At 42.9% G+C, this 19,684-nt stretch overlaps 1 protein-coding gene across 1 annotated transcript; it reads right to left on the reverse strand.

Moving 5' to 3' along the window:
• Positions 1 to 9,465: 9,465 nt before the first annotated feature.
• On the reverse strand, positions 9,466 to 12,666 carry LOC147460980 (pentatricopeptide repeat-containing protein At4g18520, chloroplastic-like). Its single transcript, XM_086508646.1, has one exon. The coding sequence runs from the start codon at positions 12,595 to 12,597 to the stop codon at positions 10,759 to 10,761; it is 1,839 nt and encodes a 612-aa protein (XP_086364772.1). The 5' UTR covers positions 12,598 to 12,666; the 3' UTR covers positions 9,466 to 10,758.
• Positions 12,667 to 19,684: the final 7,018 nt, after the last annotated feature.

Genomic DNA, 19,684 nt, shown 5'->3' on the forward strand with positions numbered 1-19,684 from the left:
TTAAAAATTGGACTTCCATTGAGTGTAAGTAAAAAAAAAGGTCAAAAATGCTTTTTTTGATATTCTTTTTCAAAAATGCTCCCCCCACCCTCCCCCCACGTGTTTCTCTTCCTTCTCTCCATTGGAGGAGCTAGAGGACCCTTATCCGCCTTTTGACCCTCATCCTTTTCTTTCTTCCCATCCTTGCTTGCATTCACAGAAGTAGACATAGATGGAGAATTCTACTCTGCCACACAGAGGGACTTGACTGTAGCCCCCTCGCTTGACTCTACAGAACCCACCATCTGCCTCACTCTTTTGTTGACAAAGTAAGCAAGATTAGAGGCAGAGGTGGCGTGCCTTCATGCCACCTCTGTTATGTGCAACCTCATTGACAATCGACCTACAAGAGGGAATGTACATGACCTCCTCTAGGCCCCCCTTTTAGCAAAGGTGGAAAAGATCATTGACGTTTAGCTTCTCGAGTGCAAATAGAATTTGAGACTCCAAGATGAAATCCAAGGTCATTGTGATGAGCCCCCTCGCCATCCGAGAAGCCAAATCTCATTTTCAATAGTGGTACCATAGTTTTGATACGGCTATCGATGCTCTTGTTGAGGAGGTAGACCTGCCCATTTTGCTATGTTTTCTTGGCTTGAGGAGAGAGTAACTCTTGCTACATTTTAGGATAGGTTCCAAGATTGGAACGATCTTGGAGACACCATGCATGGAAACTTCCTTTGCTGCCAAGGCAACAAGCATACCTACAGTATGTCTTTTGGTTTGAGACACCCACACCCTCCCAAAGGTTGTTTTCTTACCTTGAGTGGTGGTTGGCTCTGCCAAATGGAGTATATGATGCTCCAAAATCATTGCTTCGATTTTAGACAGATGCTCCATCTTGCAAAGGCTTGTCCATGAAGGAGGCCCCGACCTGTGACATAGAACCAGCCTACTAAGGCTGGCCATGTTCAACAGGCAGAGACACAAGGAGTATAGGCGGGTACCTCCTCTAAGAGAGGCACCCACAAAGAGGAGGGTTGGTGTTAACTGAGTCAACGTCAGTTAATAGAAGCTACTAAAGACCAGCACATCGAGGATGAATACAAAGAAGAAGTAAAGATTGGAGTTACACATTTTCCCAAAATGGTCATGTATTGTGAATTCCCGATTTAATTCAAGCCATTGTAGTATTCATAATGTGACACGGGCTCAATGGGAGTTCCAAGCTGTAAAGATAGCTTAGTTAGTGTGCCTCGGTAGCAGATTAAGTAAGTGGTGGAGCCCTAAAGGCCTTGGGCGTCGGAGATTGCATATTTTTACCCTAGGTATATAAGGCAACGTGTAAAAGAAATTAGGGTTCTCAAGCTCATTTGTTGAGAGCACTCTTTGATGAGAGCTCTTGAGGTGTGTGTCTATGGAGTCCTTGAGCTTCTCCTTGCTCATGTGACTTGGTTAACACTAATCAATGCTTAGTTCTCTTTCACTATTCCTCTCTCATGATTCTTATGATTGCCTATGATGCTTTGATTATCTAAATCTTAACTAATTAGTGGTTAATCCCTCTCTAATCTTGTGTGATTTTCCTCTCTTTCTTGTGTGTGCATGTAGGTTTGATTGGAGTGTGGTGCTCGATAGATCTATGTCTGTGTGCTTGCAATTAGTGTGTTGCATGATAGGATTAGTGTTGCATGCGTCTTGCAATCATTAGTGTGTGTGATTGGGTTGATTGGAGGTGAAGATAAGTGATGTGGAGATTGCCCATCATTGTGTCTTAGCTCCTCCATAGTCCAAGAAGCTCACCTCATAGAGTCACCACTCGTGTTGCCATGATTAGCTCACTAATCGTGTGAGTGTTTCCATGCCATAGCAGAGTAGCTCATCCCTCCAGATTGATAATTTTGTTGGTCATTGGAGCTATGCAATGATGGAACCCCCCAAAAATTGGCAACAAGTTTGTGGTCGACATTGCTAAGGACCACCACGCCAGTTTGGTGCCCCTGGTGGTCGGCTTGCACTAGGCCAGTAGCAGTGGATTCCCACAGGAACCGTTTTGACTCTCTATAGGAGGATGAGCCAATAGATACCCCTTCCACCTCAGCTTTGCCCCATCGACATCCCCTCCTCCTTCCCCTTCACCTATTGCCCCCACCCCTCCTCTGCCATCACCACCACCTCCCCCCATACCTTATGCTACCGCCTTTCTCATCCCTCCCACTAGTCCCCTTGCTCTGTCATCTTCTCCCTCCCATATGTCCACACTGGCCTAGGGGATAGGTCCTTCTATCTTGGCAGTTCATTTTCCATGAGCCGCTTGGTGTGAGAGGAGTAGCCATACCTGTGGATGCCCCTGCTTGTACATGTGCTTCCTTTTGTGGAAATTCCTCATGGGCTGACCAGCTTTGACATCCCTCGTGTCATTGAGACTTCTTTGACTATGAATTCACATGATTCCTTGAAGACTCTTCTGCCGACCTTGAGGCGCTTGATTCAGAGTCCATGTGCTACTAGCTAGAGGGGTAGAGGCCCTAGACATAGTGCTTGCGTTCTCCTTTTTATTCTATGGAAGGGATCAAACTAAGTGGACTATGGGTACAGTGATGGGTTGGCTTCAATTTTAGGCTCTCAAGATGTCTCACCACATGGGAGACTTGGGGTTGACAGATTTGATGTAGACTCTATGGCCGTTTGCCAAGTTCTCTCACCACATGGGAGACTTGGGGGAGATTTGATGCAGACTCTGTGTACGTTTTCTGAGTTCTTTGTGACACCACCAGATATAGAAAGATGTAGGCACATTGTGCTACATCATTTTGCTGACATGCAGAGTGTACCTTGTTACGTATATGTTCATGAGGACTCTTGGACAGAGGATGTAGCATACGGAATGCATGCCTAGCGTAGCATGCCGATAGACACTCCATACATGACTTCCTCGAGGTTGCTCCGATGAAGATTACTCCCCATCCAAGCTTGTCTTGGAGATTGCAAGACTGGCTACGATGGTAGCATCGGCATTCTATCACTAACCTCATGTGGATAGTCTCATGGAATGTGCAGTAGTTAGGTGGACCACTCATATGCCAAAGAGGTTGACTCAGATAGGAGCTCTAGAATGCCTTGTGGGTGGAGCAACTGATATGCTTATTCTCCAAGAGCATCACTTGTGTGAGAGATTTATAAGGCGCTTTGGACAAATTTTGCATGGTCACATGAGACCTTTTGGTCAACTGCTTTTGGGCCTGGTGGCATTCAGGGAGGTGTTTGTATGGCTATTGCGGACTCGTGGCAGTAAGCCTTTGTGGGTAGAGGCATGAGTGTGCGAGGTAGGGACTAGTGGATTACCATGTGGATACATGGTTTCCTTGTGGGATTTTTGAACATTTAAGCACCCAACCATGCGAGTGTAGAGTCTGCGCTTCTATCACATTTGGTGGAGTCCCTACCCCATGCAAAGAAATGGTGCATTAGGGGGATTTCAACATGCTTGAGGACCCCTCAAACAGGGTTGGGGGAAATCATGTTGCTGTAAATGGGGCTCAGTTGGCTACTTGAGAACGGCTATGTAGGACCTTGAGGATTTCACATGTTTGGCAACATGCTTGCTTTGCACAGCCCTCAAATAGCCTTGCTTTTCCAAGATCCAATCACAGAGTAGGTGGAGTGAATCTATCTAGGATATATCGCTTCTATGCTAGTGAGAACTTTTGTGGCTTGGGTGGTTCAGTTTGCATTTTGGCCTATTGACTTCTTTCGAGATATGCTCTTAGCTAAGCCGTAGTTAGAGCACAAAGATGCATGTAGAGAGAACATGTGGGCATAGATGCCTTGCCTCATTAGAGAGGAGATACAAGAAATGATTGAGAGCCCTCTCTTGCCAAAGGAGCTTCAAGGGGCTCTTAGAGCACGCCCTTGGGGTAGTTTCTCAGGAAAGGATGGTTTGATTCTCATATTTTTCTCAGAGTACTAGGAGATGCTTAGGTAGGACCTTTGTAGTGCATAATACCATCACATTTTTCACATTGGTAGAAAGATCCTAAATTTTTATAGTCACATGGGAGCAACCATTTTATGGATAATTGCAAAGGAAAATAAAAAATTAATGTACTTGACAATGGAGCACTATGAACGTCACCATACAGAAAGCAACACATCATGGATTGTGAATTAATATAATTAGAAATCTAGAGTTGAGCTAGATTTTTATAGACACATAGAAACTTTTTCTTGGGTTTGTATTTGCTCAAAAAACACGCTCTGTGAGTGGTAAGGCTTGCTTGATCTTTTGATGCTTGAGCAGAGTTATTAATGCTTTGAGGCAATGGACATCTTTTGGTAAAAGCTAATTACCTATTGTAGGTGCAATTGTTGATGTTGAGGTTAATGTTAGGAAATAGGATGTAGCTAAGTAGATATAAGAGTAGTTTACTTAATCATGAGAAATGATTTTCACAAACGAAAGATTATAGAGTATAGAGAGAGAGAGAGAGAGAGAGAGAGAGAGAGAGAGAGAGAGAGAGAGCACGATATACGTGGTTCACCCAATGTGTTTTATGTCCACGGGAAAGTAGCCACTCAATGGCTTTACTACCTCAAACTAGAAGTAGGTTACAAAGGAATTATACCCTTGATAGAGCTGCCGCCTTGCTTCCCTCTCGTCACCTCACATACACCTTGTTTCATCAACTTCACAATGCAAAATGTGTGTAGAAAATGCCTCCTTTTATAGGCCAAAAGAGCTGTCCTCTCTCATGAGAGGCAACTGTGTGTAGTCACCCTTGTGTAGACAAGTCCATGTTGGACTCTCCAATGCACCCATGTGTGGCCGCCCTTGAGAAGAGACGTCCGCCTAGAAATTGGCCACCGGCCATTGAATTCGGCTACCGGCCACTTGCCATTGACATCTGTTAACCGACCAACCGGCCAACCAACAGGCCGCTTTGCGACCACTTTTTGGCCGCCAACCTACCATAATATTTTGGTGAAAAGAAAATATTCTAGAGAGTGAATTTTTGGTTTTTGACGAGTGCTTTTTCTTACTCACGATGGATTCTCCTCATAATGGAGGCCTTACAAATGTGTATTTTAACCACTAAAAATTTACAAGGGGTAGATCAGGTTCCATATATAACAATATCCCACTTGGAGACTGATCTCCACACCAAACCCGTGACTGCTTTCCATCCTGGCTTCTTATCCTTGAATGCCAATTGAAGATGAACAAAAGCTTAACTTCTCCTTGTTGACCACCTTTGTAAACATGTTTGCAAGATTTTCATTTGTGTGCACCTTTCCTAGCTTTAGCTATCCCTCTTTCAAAAGAGTACGTATGAAGTGATATCTCACCTCCATGTGATTTGTCCTTGAGTGAAAGGTTGAACTCTTTGCAAGATGAATGGCGCTTGTCACTTTGAATGTCACTGTGTACAAGACACAATTGTCTTGCTTTTTCTTACTCACGATGGATTCTCCTCATAATGGAGGCCTTACAAATGTGCATTTTGACCACTAAAAGTTTACAAGGGGTAAATCAGGCTCTATATTTAACAATATCCCATTTGGAGAGTGATCTCCACACCAAACCCGTGACTGATTCCATCCTAGCTTCTTATTCTTTAATGCCAATTGAAGATGAACAAAAGCTTAACTTCTCCTTGTTGACTACCTTTGTAAACATGTCTGCAAGATTTTCACTTGTGTGCACCTTTCCTAGCTTTAGCTATCCCTCTTTCAAAAGAGTACGTATGAAGTGATATCTCACCTCAATGTGATTTGTCCTTGAGTGAAAGGTTGAACTCTTTGCAAGATGAATGGCGCTTTGAATGTCATTGTGTACAAGAAACAATTGTATTGCTTGTATCCAGGCTCCTCCAAGAATCTGTACAACCACAATTTTTGCTTCCGTGGTAGAAAGTGAAACCACTTTCTATAGCTTTGAAGCCCAACTTACTATTGTGCCTTGATTTGTGAAGACGTAGTCAGTAGTGCTCCTTCAAGTATCTTTGTCACATGCCATATCTACATCAGCATACCCTTGCAAGAAAATGTCAGTGCCTCCAAAATACAAAGCACTTGTGGTTGTCTCCTTTAGATATTTAAGTATCCACTTCATAGCTTTTCAATGCTCTTTACCTGGATTATCCATGAACCTACTCACAACTCCCGCTGCATGTGCAATATCTGGCCTTGTCCAAAGGATAGCATACATTAGAGAACCTATCATTGCAGCATATGGAACTTTAGATATATAGGTTATCTCCTCTTGTGTCTTTGGACACATATCCTTGGTTAGTTTAAAGTGACTAGCCAAAGGTGTAGAGATTGATTTTTCATCTTGCATTGCAAACCTTTCTTGTACCTTCTTGATGTAATCCTCTTGAGATATCTTTACTGTCTTTTTAGTTCTATCCCTTGATATATTCATACCAAGTATCCGCTTGATATATTCATACCAAGTATCCGCTTTGTAACACCTAAATCTTTCATTGAAAAATATTTAGACAACTTCTCTTTTAAGTTTTTGATATCTTGCATGTTATCACTTGCAATCAGCATGCCATCAATATACAACATTAGGATGATGAACTTCCCATCTCCTAAATTCTTTGTGCAGATGCAATGATCTGAGTTGCATCTTTTGAATCCTTGATCCAACATCCATCAATCAAACTTCAAGTACCACTGATTTGATACTTGCTTTAGACTATACAAGCTCTTCTTTAATCTGCATACCATTTTCTCCTTACCCTTTACTTCATATCCCTTTGGTTGAAGCATGTAAATTTCTTCCTCCAAGTCACCATGAGGGAATGCCGTATTTACATCCATTTGCTCAAGATTTAAGTCATGAGCAGTCACAAGGCTTAAGAAAATCCTAATTGAGTTTCTTTTTACAACACAAGAAAATATTTCATTGAAGTTAATACCTTTCTTTTTAGAAAACCCTTTTACCACAAGCTTAGACTTGTACCTTTTCTTCCCACCTTCTTTTTCTTTCAGCTTGTACACCCATCTGTTCTACAGTGCCCGTTTACCTTTAGGCAACTCAACGAACTCCCATGTTTGGTTGCGATGTAATTAGTCCATCTCAACTTGCATGCTCTTCATCCATTCTTCTTTGGATGCATGTTGCATAGCTTGTTCGTATGATTCCGTCTCTCCGAAATTTGAGATCAAGAGATGGTTGAAGGAAGGAACAAACCATTTTGGAGGTCTACTTGCTTCTGTAGATCTTCAGAGAATACATTGAGGCTCCTCGTTTGGTTGACGTTGTTGCATGTTGTCACCGATTGCACTCCTTGAGTCTTCACCATCCTCATGCTCCATGCACTCATCACCTGTATCTTTTGTTTGTTTTCTTTTCAAGTAATTTTTGTACATATTTTGTTCGTTGAAAATTATATCCCTACTTCTAAATATTTTACCATGTTGAGGATTCCATAGGCGATACCCAAAGTCAGCTTCTTCATAGCCAATAAACAAACACTTTTTGGACTTTGCATCTAGATTTGACCTTATGCTTCTATCTATGTGCATGAAAGCCTCACACCCAAACACTTTGAGAAATGCATAATTCACCGGTTTACTTGTCCATGCCTCTTCTGGAACTCCCCCATTCAATGTCGTTGAGGGTGACCGATTGATTAAGTACACAGACGTACTCTTCCGCCCAAAGTTCAAGCGGTAGACCTGCATGTAGCCGCATGCTTTGTGCTCGCTCTATGATTGTTTTGTTCATTCTTTTTGGAATGTCATTTTGTTGAGATGTCCTCGGGGTTGTTCTTTGCCTCCGAATGCCATTGATTGCACAAAAGCTTTCAAAATCTTGGTTGCAATATTCACCTTCATTGTCGGATCTAAAGCATTTAAGCTTGGTACTTGCTTCATTCTCCACAAAGGCTTTCCAATGGTGTACTTGCAGGACCCCAAATATCAGAATGAACCAATTCAAGTTTTTTATTTTTTCTTTCATTTTTTAATTTTTAAAATTTTACCCTCTTTTGTTTACTGTAAACACAATCTTCACAGAACTTAATTTTACTTTTTTCAAACCTAGTAGAAGCTTCTATTAAAGGATTTGCATTCCTTTGGTACTCATATGTCCAAACCGGTAGTGCCACACCGCACTGTCGACTTTTGTAGCTGTTACACAAGTTGAAAAAAGATTGTGTGTTGACAGTACACAAGTAAAGTGTACCAACCGTTTCTCCTATAGTAACCACCAAAAATTCCTTTGACATCTTCCCACATTTGTTTTCAAGTGCAATGTTGTGACCTTCATCGTCCAATTGTCTTATAGATATCAAATTTTTGCAAAGAGAAAGAACATACCTAACATCTATAAGCTTCCATTCATTTTCATTAGCAATTTTGACGCAAATTTCCAAATTACCTTTGGCATAATTTTGAAAATGTTGTTGGTGTGGTATCGCATGGAATGAAGCCCGCTCCGGAGTCTACTATCCAATAATTAGACACATGGTCTAATGAGAGAATTAGACCATCTTTCTCTAATTTACATACCACATTCGTCTTCGATGTTGATTGGTTTTCTTGAGACTCCGACTCCTCGCTCTTGGACCAGAAATCCTTTTTGACGTGCCCTTCTTGCCATAGTTCCAACATTCAAGAACTGACTTTGTGTGTGATTTGCTCAGCCTTGAACGATCACGACTCTTTTGGCTTTTGAACCTTTCCCTCGATCTTTCCTTTGTTTTGTTGACAGTGCAATACCTGATGATTTACATGTGCTTCTCCCCACTATTTCCTCTCTTCACAACATAATCAAACTTAAGAGTCTTTGTGTCACAGACAAAGTTACTTACAGTCATCACAAGGCTGTCCCAACTATCTCGTAGAGACGATAGTATAAAGAGAGCTCGCACTTCATCGTCAAAAGTGACCTTCACCAATCGAAGTTGACTTATGTTGGTGTTGAAGTCATTTAGGCATCTTGCAACTGACCCATTCTTTGCCATTTTTAGATTGAACTTGCGCTTCATGAGAAATACCTTATTGGATGCCGATGCTTTCTCGAGTAACTTCATCAAGTCCTCCTTTAACCACTAAAAAATTACAAGGGGTAAATCAGGCTTCATACTTAACGGCGGTTAGTGGGAGTATTTTACGTCCGGAGAGAGCGGAGAATTTTATATCTAATCGTGAGCTCAGCTTCCCATCGAAGCAGTGCTTCTTGTTTTGCAAGATGTTCTTTCCGTCGCTTAAGCTCTTTCTCCTTTTAAAGGAATTAGTCATAGGAGAAAGTGGATGGTTGTTGTGAAGTAGAGGAAAGATTTGCATGATATTCCCTATCTTCATTGTCGATGTATTCCCTATCTTCATTGTCGATGTATCTACATCTCTCTCTCTCTCTCTCTCTCTCTCTCTCTATATATATATATATATATATATATATATATATATGTGTGTGTGTGTGTGTGTGTGTGTGTGTGTGTGTGTGGGGCATATTGACACCAAAAATTGTGGACCATGAGAAATGCATATCATCAAACTTATATTACCAAATCTTTACATCACTTTGCAATTTCATGTACACAACTTCTCCAAAGTAGCCTTGAGATTGAAGGAGACTTTGGGGACTACATAGCAAATCAAGTCCTTTGAAGCTAAGACTTTTGTTTTCAGGACGACTAAAGATACTCTTACCTTTCAAACTCTGGTCCGATGGTAGCCTCAATTGCCTTGATTTTGACCTATTGTGCCTTGTGTGATAGGCCATAGAAGTAGCACCTCAAGTCCTTTGAAGCTAAGACTTTTGTTTTTAGGAGGACTAAAGATCCTCTTACGTCTTAAACCCTGGTCCGTTGGTAGCCACAATTGCCTTGGTTTTGACCTACTGTGCCTTGTGTGAGAGGCCATAGAAGTAGCACCTGTGTAATCTCCCTTGTTTATAGATACTTCTTGTGTTTTTGGAGATGGTCCCGACTTGTGTTTGCCACTATTTTCATGCCTTGTAGACAGTAAGGTGTGGTTTTGGTAGCCACAACTTTGTTTGACCTTCATAATATCCAAAGACTTCTTTGTAGTGAGCCATCCTGTTGAGTTGTTTTGTTGTTTTGACTGGCCTTCAACTGATAGAGGCTCATCACCATCGCTTACTATTTATCACCTTGGATTGGCCTCACCCTGTGTGAAGGCACTTAGGTTGATAGATCTGTTTCTTTGCTTTTTCTCACCCATGGAGCTAAGGAATCCAGTACCAAGTTGTCCATCCTGAAATTAGGCAAACCTCTAGGATCCTTTGATGAGGAAGCACAACACTTGTAGGAATTTCCCATCGATCATTAAGCTTGCTTATCTCAAATTGGCTATGTTCAGAAATGGAAGCTGGCACTTCAGTTTCAATGGTTAGAGACAAAGGTATTTCATGGAGCCGCATGATCCTTCACAAGGTGTATCTATAAAAGTTCATGTGCATTTGGAGCAGATAAGAATAGCATTGTAGCATTGATGGAGGTCCATACATGGTTGACTTGCCACGCTAAATCCGCTCGACCCATGCATGGCATGACATTGATAGTCTTCACTTCAAATGGGGTCTGTAGATGTGGTCCTTCTTAGCATTTTTATCAAGTAAACATATGCATTCAGCAATTCCAATCTGTATGGGTGGTACCAACATTGAGATACTACCATCTACTGATTTCTAACCTTTCTGGCTGCTTGCTTTCCCCTTGTGTTTGTTTCATCCATATTTGGGCAGCATTGGAGCGACGGGCTTGGTAAACTGAAAATTCAACCATTTAAAAGCGGATCCCTCTAGCTTGATTTAAGAATCTCGTCGTCATAAACGTCAGCGTCTTGCGTTGTAAGCATAGCCTTCAAGACGCAAGTATAGGTGACTGAATTTGGAGAGATACACTCACTTTGCATCTGCTGAAGACAGCATAAGGCTTTCTGGCCCTGCTCCTGTTGCGCGTATCCCGCAATCAATGCATTCCAAGAGACAACATTCCGTACAGGAAGCGCCTCAAGCACGTTTTGTGCTTTCTGAAGCGCACCACATTTGGCATACATATCAACCAAGGCAGTGCCAAGGACGACATCTATTTTCAACAGCCTCTGACTAACAATATAATTGTGAATTTTTGTGCCCATATCACCATCTTGCGTAGAGCCACATGCCTTCAAGATGCATGCATAGGTGATTGCATCTGGAGAGAGGCCCTCGCTTCGCATCTGCTGAAAACAGCCTAGAGCTTTCTGGCCCTGCCCTTGTGGGACAAATCCTGCAATCAGTGCATTCCAAGAGTCCACACTCCGGACAGGGAGCTCTTCAAGCACTTTTTGTGCTCTCTGAAGTGCACCACATTTAGCAAACATGTCAACCAAGGCATTGCCAAGCACTACATCTTTTTTTAACAACCCTTGACTATAAATATCAGCGTGAATTTTTATGCCCATATTAGCATCTTGTGTAGAGCCACATGCCTTCAAGATGCACGAATATGTGATTGCATCTGGATAGAGGCCCTCGCTTTGCATCCGCTGAAAACAGCCTAAAGCTTTCTGGCCCTGCTCCTGTTGCGCATATCCCGTAATCAATGCACTCCAAGAGACAACATTCCGGACAGGAAGCTCCTCAAGCACTTTTTGTGCTTTTTGAAGTGCACCACATTTGGCATACATATCGACCAAGGCATTGCCAAGCACAACATTTTTTTGCAACAGCCCCTGACTAACAATATCAGAGTGAATTTTCATGCCCATATCAGCCTCTTGTGTAGAGCCACATGCCTTCAAGATGCATGCGTAGGTGATTGCATCTGGCCATAGGCCCTCGCTTTGCATCCGCTGAAAACAGCCTAGAGCTTTCTGGCCCTGCTCCTGTTGTGCGTACCCTGCAATCAGTGCATTCCAAGAGATGCTATTCCGAACAGGAAGCTCCTCAAGCACTTTTTGCGCTTTCTGAAGTGCACCACATTTGGCATACATATCGACCAAGGCAGTGCCGAGCACGACATCCTTTTTCAACAGCCTCTGACTAACAATATCATCGTGAATTTTTGAGCCCATATCAGCATCTTGCGTAAAGCCACATGCCTTCAAGATGCACGTGTAGGTGATTGCATCTGGAGAGAGGCCCTCGCTCCGCATCTGCTGAAAACAGCCCAGAGCTTCCCGGCCCTGCCTCTGTTGGGCATATCCTGCAATCAGTGCATTCCAAGAGACGACATCCCGCACAGGAAGCTCGTCAAAGGCTTGTTGCGCCCTGACAGGTGCACCGCACTTGACATACATACTTACCAACATGTTCCCCAAGTATGCCTTCTTTTCAAGTAACCCACTATCCCGAATATCAGCATGAATCCTACTAGCTTGGTACAAATCCTTCCTCTCAGCACAATCGTTAAGTGAGCTCACAAAAGAAAGATTCATTCTCCTGCTTTCCATGTTTGCTTTCTTGGCGGTGCTGAGAGAGGAAACGAATGTGTGTGTGGATTTAGCAAAAAAAAGTGTGTGTGTAGTGAAACAGCGGTTCTTACACACCGTTCCATACAGGCGACCTCCAGTCCCAGCTCCGACGCGACACGCAACTCCAGGTGCGAAGCTGGTCATCGTCAAGCCTCTATTGCGTAGAGGAGGCCGGGTACCCATCTGTAAAAAATGTTTTTTAGGGAATCTTGCGAGATTCCGTCTGCATGGGGTGGAGCCGATAGCTTGACGAACCGGGGGCCTTGAGGGACAGGAGACAAATAGAGGGGCACACTAATAGAGGCTCTGGAGAAGTTGGACATGAAGATGCCGAGGGCGAGGGCGAGGGCAAGGGCAAGGCCAATGGTAATGATAAGAATACACCTACTACAAAACTCTCTCTCTCTCTCTCTCTTTATGTGACACCGGTCTTTCTTAATGGAGTTGAAGTGTGGAGAAGGAGCATCTCAAAGTCTACTTGGAAAGAGTTTGAGAATGTCCAAAAGCGTTATTTTATAAGCTTTCCCCAAGTTAAGACACAAACACCATGTATTCTCCTACTTTTTAAGTCGGGATCTCTTCCAATTGAGATTATGGGCACGGAAAGGGTTGTGGAGTACATGATAAAGATGCAACAAAACCTCTCGCATCGACTTTCTACAATTCCATGGGAAGGAAGCCAAAAAGTTCAAAAGATGAGCATGGGATGGATGCAAGACATAATGAAGTGGTTTGGGAGATGGGATGCATTACACTTGCTACATGATGGCTTAATAGACTCCCAAGTGAATGAATCTTTTCTACAGTGCCAATGTACTACGACTTGGGAGGAATCTGGGTGGGTCACACTTCATACATTACACCACCCATATTGCCCCCAACTACAAAACCATGTTCTTCACTAAAAGAGGAAACCATACTCACCCTTATATGCTTGAGCATATCCCCTTGACAATGATACTCAATATCGTCTAGCTAATTGGCTTAGCTCCCACTCCCTTCGATGTGACACAAAGCATTGGGGCAATGGTGGAGAAGAGTCAATTTGACATCGCACATTCTACTCACTACAAGTTCAAGAGTCTGAGTATCACACACTACTAGAGTGCTCAACCTTGGTCACATCAGAACTTGCTTCCCTCATATTTTCACCCATGACTTAGGCTTGCATACATTCCTCTCCCAGCCAGAGTGTGGGCTCTCCATTGTGACTCTCATCACCACAATTATGGAGCATCAAGAATAAATAACAAGCCCCATACATACTACATCACATATAACTTCAATCCCATAGGTGAAGGAAGCAAAGCTAGCTCTCTCTCTCTCTCTCTCTCTCTCTCTCTCTCTCTCTCTCTCTCTCTCTCTCTCTCTCTCCACCGGTCCTAAGGGCAAGGCTTAGATTAGGGTTAAGTACCTTAGGGAAGGCTCTAGGTTAATGTAAGTTTGCGGGGAGAACCACATGCGAATAACCACCCAACCGCCCGCTGTCAGGGGATATGTGTTCAAAACGTGAGCCGGGCAGGCCCTCTGGTTGTGGGAGGTATGAAAGAGAGAGAACAACAGACACTGAAAGCTCTGGCAGTCATTGTAATCATCATTAATTAAGTAAATCTTTAAGTACAACTTCGATAGCCAAGGCGGGCTATTAGCAGCACTGTCACTTGGATCATCTGCTAACTAGGAGTTTAAGCTCCCGTTTTACAGGATTAACTAGGTTGTTAACAACACCAAGGCTTAAGACTATGATTAATCAACCTTCGGACTGATGTCGGTGAAGAAAATTTTTGCCTGCCTCTTCACCTGCCTCGACCGCTCTTAGTTTCTGCAAATTTTAACTCTTCTCACTACCTCAATCCTCATGCTTCGATTATTGTCAAATATTTTACAGCTTCTTGCTCTATTTGCTTTACAACACTGACTTAATTTCTGTTCTCAGCTTTTAACTTTCTCCTGCTCTTCAATTGCTATCTGAAGATTTAATCCTTGCTTGGCCGCTAGACTTGCTTGGCCTGGCTTGTGCTTTCCTCTTCCGAGCTCATGCCACCTTCATGCAAGAGCTCCGAGATCCTCTCCTTCTCAAGCACGAGAGAGAGAGAGAGAGAGAGAGAGAGAGAGAGAGAGAGAGAGAGAGAGAGAGAGAGAGAGAGAGAGAGAGACTTTTTCTTTGCATCTCCTTCTCAAGCACGAGAGAGAGAGAGAGAGAGAGAGAGAGAGAGAGAGAGAGAGAGACTTTTTCTTTGCATCTCCTTCTCGAGCACGAGAGACCCGCTTTGGTTCTTTTTTCCCAACTTCACCTCACGTTTTCCCCTCTCTTTGCATGCCGAGGACGAGAGAGAGAGAGAGAGAGAGAGAGAGAGAGAGAGAGAGAGAGAGAGAGAGAGAGAGAGATCTTTGCTTCCTTCACCTCCCGAGCTCTGCTTGTTATGATTCTCTTCACGCACCTCTCCTTGCATGTCGAGGACAAGAGAGAGAGAGAAGGGGGGAGAGACACAGAGAGAGAGAGAGAGAGAGAGAGGGGGGGGGGAGGGGGGGGCTTTGCTTCACCTTGTTTTGCTAGCCGAGGACCAGAGAGAGAGAGAGAGAGAGAGAGAGAGAGAGAGAGAGAGAGAGAGAGAGAGAGAGAGAGAGAGAGAGAGAGAGAGAGAGAGAGCTTTGCTTCATTCACCTTCTGAGCTCCCCGATCTTCCCTTCTCACACAACCCCCAATCCTCTTCTCATCCGAGTTCCCTCTTCTTCTTGCGTTGCTAGCCGAGGATGAGAGAGAGAGAGAGAGAGAGAGAGAGAGAGAGAGAGAGAGAGAGAGAGACTTCCCCCCCTTAGCAACGATGGTGCTGTCGTTGCGAGGGCCGTGGGAAGCGGCGATAGTGATGTGGCTAGAAGTGGCTCCGGAGGCGAGCGCCTTGGCGTGCTTGTCATATATTGCTTCAACACCACCCTCAATTGATGCTCGTGTTGCCCGGCGCGACTCTTTCTCTCCCTGCCTGCACTCGTGCCCCTGCTCAGCCCGCCATCTTCGTTTTTCCCCCCCATTTTCACACTAAAAAGCCTTTTCTTCATTAATTGGGTGGCCATGCGTTGAGTTCTTGGGCGGGCAGCTATTGGCCCTACCCCCTTGGGCGACCATGCCCCTTGGCCTTTGGTGATTATGGGAGGTCCTTCCCATTGAGCTCATTGGCAGCCGTTCAGCCCCTTTAAGTTCCTGGGTGGCCCTTGAAGCGCACCTCATTTGGCATGCACTTTGTCCAAGGCATTGCCTTACACAACATCTTTGTCCAAGAGCCCTTGACTAACAATATCATCATGAATTTTGTTGCCCATTGCATTGTTGTGGACATTGCCACAGGCCATTAAGATGCAAGAATAGGCAAATGCATTTCTTGAAAGGCCTTCCCTTTGCATTCAGTTAACAAAGCCAAAGCTTCCCTGTCATAACCATAATGGCCATATCCCCTAATCAAGATGTTGCAATAGACGATGTTTTGCATTGAAATCTCATCAGTGCTTTCGTAATGGCAGTGAGCCCCACATTTGGTATACGCAGCGGACAAGGCATTGTTCAATATGACATACCAGCCAAAGCAGCCAATGACTGACAATGTCATCGTGAATTCTATTGCCCATATCAACGTCTCCTGCCTTCGAGTTGCAAGTACAGGTGATTGGATTTGGAGAAAGGCATTCCCTTCGCATTGGATTAAATTCCCTAGAGTTTCCTTACCACAACCAGGCTGGGTATATCTTGCAATATTTGTTCTACATAAGATGACATTCCGGAACTTGATCGAAGTCAAAAACTCTGAGATGGCACTCCAGTCGAGCGGACCAGACTAGTATGGAACTGGCCCCCGTTGAATCTTTAACGACCAATATCTTGGCAACTGTAAATTCGATCATTGATCTGAAAAGACCAACGCGCTCTTAAAAGTGAGCACTTCACACCCATGCATTCACTTCATTTTTGTCCCCTCAGCTGCAGTTGCCCAATCCGGTACGGATTTGCATCAACTTAAACTTCAAACTTCCATAACTTTTGCACCGTAGCTCCAATTGATGAGCCGTAAAGACAGGCTGGTAGAGCAATTCAAGCACTACAATTCTAGATCATAAAATCCCTTTTGTTCTCCCTTCAAGCATACTCTTTTTTAGCATCATTAAGGAATATGTTGGCCCTTTAAAGCCGCATCTGGCATACATTAATCATCAAACTTTGCATGTTATCAAGCCCTGATCACTGCTCAATAAATGTGTAGGCTTCAAAGAATCTTAGCTTGCATTTCTTTTCTCTTTTTTCCATCATGAAAACCGAGCTGCACGACATCCACCCCCTTTGAACCTGCACAGCCTTCGATCTATGCCAACTGCACTTCAATCTGCATATGCTATAGGTACCTTAAGCTCTTTGCCATCATCAGACTCACTTAACTGGTAAACATATGAAAATTAAAATAAGGCTTATACCCTCTCATCAATGTTTTAGCTTAAGCATTAGGTAGCTACCCATTAGAATCTTTGAACCGTATCTGCCATATCTCAAAAGCATTCAAACATAGAAAACATGTTTAGTCAACCCTGCCAGACTCAAGTGCTCCTAGTTAATGATGCACACGGCTTGACCATTAAGATCGCTTTAGGGAACCCTGTCAAGCTCAAGTATGCTTTACCTTGTCTGCACACGAAATGGCCATCAAGTCCTTTACTTCAAGTTCTGGTAGCAGAACCAACTCAAAAGATGTGTAGATACTTCATCAATTATTCAAAGAAGTCAATTAGAAGCCAGCCATGTAATCTTATTGAACGCATAACCAAAAACTCTTCTAACTTAGCATAATCTAGAAACCAAAACCTTGTACCATGCAACCTGCTACAAGAGATAAATGATACTCTTCAAATACGCAACTTCCACTTTAGTAGCCCCCGGGATCAAACGGGAAACCAATCATTTGCCCCACTGTGAGCATTCCTTTAAAAAATTTGCACCATCCTCCAAGATCATAGGGAAAATACAAGAATTTCCAATCAGTAGAGCATAAACATGTATTAACCCACAAATCTTCATGCAAACCGCCCAAATCATATGGCATATAAGTCAATTGTCCCGGACCATGCATATATATGTCACCTCCTGGGTCAAAAGCTAGCTCAAAATCCCCTACATCATAGGGTAGCATCAGACCCATATAGCATCATGTATCACTAGATATTTCCATATCCCCTGTGCAATTGGCGCATCCAATTGTTGATCATCAATCACAGGTAAAAGCAGTGGTAGTGCCCCCTTCATTCTCACTAGTATTAGAATCCAATCATGCATATCTGAATACATCAAGTCTCTGGCAAAACTCTCTTGATTATGCTCGCAAGATACATCAGAAAATAGTTCTCTATCTTATAGAGGCTCAAAATCAAATAGAGCATCATCCAACAACTGCATAAGGTCATCATCAGTTGCATCTGAACAAACTTGATCATGCATGAATCTAGATTGATTGGTATCATCAACATTTGTATTTGAGAATCCTTCCAAAGCTTCGTCCAATAAGCACATAAGGTCTAGGTCCACCGCTTCAGAAGGTTCCTCCATCTTGCACATCTCAGGCTGCTGTAAACTAAGATTTTCACATATAGCATGCATACTAAACACATTTTCTCTGTAATTTTCTCTTCAAGTCTTTCACCCTCATCCAAATATCTTTGCACTTCTGTATCACAAAGTTTAGCATGCACATTAAAAATTTCATCTACTACCCTGTCTGTATCATCGGCACAATGAAAGCAATCATATTCAACACAAAGAGGTTGCACTTCACTATGCACTCCCTCTGAATCAACATCATCAAGCTCATGATCATTCTGCCATAATGTGAACCCTATGTCACAAAATCTTGATAGAGAAGAAGTTTGCTTCCCCTCTAAATCATCACAAAATTCAAGATCAATTTTCCACGTCGGTAGCTCTGGCTCACAGAAACTTGAAGAAGGAGTTTGCACCCCCTCTAAATCAACGTTCTGTAGATCTTCAAACACATACTCTTGCTTAACCAAGTCCTCAAAATCTCGTGTATCCAAATTTGGCAAATATGGTATACCCAAATCCATGGTCCTAATGCTCTCAATAGCAGCCTGCTTTGACCTTTAACAATCTGCGTCATCAATCAACTCTATGGTAGAATCTGTACCAGAAAAAAATTGCTCTAATTTTGAGTCAGTAAAGTATCAATTGAAACCAAATCTTCATGCATGTCTACTTGAATATGGTTGTACTCATTCACCTGCACAATTTCTTCTTGAGCTTTATCCACTTCGTTTTGGTCCCCTGATTTCTTTTCCTCATGTACTGCATTTATAAGTTCTTTACAAAACTCATCCTGTGTATCTTGAACTGCACGTGTAGATTCTTTGCAAAATTCACCATGTGTATCCTGAAGCTGTAAAGCCGCACCCTTAAACACTTCTACTTCATGCACAACATCTACAAAACCCAACTTTTCATACACATCTTTAACTATGTCGTCATCATTAGCTTGTAAGATGGTAGCACTTGTACAATACACTCATCAATCACAGCTTCTAACTTTGATCGTACTTGTCCTCAAATATCTGCGTAGTTTGGTAGACTTGAAATTTGTTCTTGATTGCTTTCATAATGCTCATAAGTTACCTGTACAATAGCTTCTTTAAATTATTCCCAGTCATCATTGCAGGCTTTGGCAATCATCTTCATCACCTGCTCTAAATTCTCCATCTTTACTTCCCACCCCGGCTCGTTTCGCGTCGGGTTCACCAAAGATGTCGGGGGATATGTGTTCGAAACGTGAGCCGCTGGTAGGCACTGGGCCTTTGGCTGTGGGAGGTATGAAAGAGAGAGAACAACAAACATTGAAAGCTCTGGCAGTCACTGTAATCATCAATTAATTGAGTAAATCTTTAGGTACAACTTAATCGATAGCCAAGGCGGGTTGTTAGCAGCACCGTCACTTGGATCATCTACTAACTAGGAGTTTAAGCTCTCATTTTACAGAATTAATCGGCGGTTAACAACAACAAGGCTTACGACAATGATTAATCAACCTTTGGACTGATGTCGGTGAAGAAAAATTTTGCCTATCGCTTTACCTGGCTCGAGTGCTCTTGGTTTTCGCAAGTTTTAATTCTGCTCACTGCCTCAATCCTCATGCTTCGATTATTGTCAAACATTCTGTAGCTTCTTGCTCGATTTTCTTTACACTGACTTAATTGCCGTTCTCAAGTTTTAACTTTCTCATGCTCTTCA

The sequence above is a fragment of the Adiantum capillus-veneris genome, chromosome 3, assembly GCF_014529385.1.
Source record: "Adiantum capillus-veneris isolate H3 chromosome 3, ASM1452938v2, whole genome shotgun sequence".
Lineage (NCBI taxonomy): Eukaryota > Viridiplantae > Streptophyta > Polypodiopsida > Polypodiales > Pteridaceae > Adiantum > Adiantum capillus-veneris.

Excerpts from the sequence above, each read along its gene's own strand:
- LOC147460980 (XM_086508646.1), bottom strand. The coding sequence starts at position 12,597 with ATGGGTACCCGGCCTCCTCTACGCAATAGAGGCTTGACGATGACCAGC.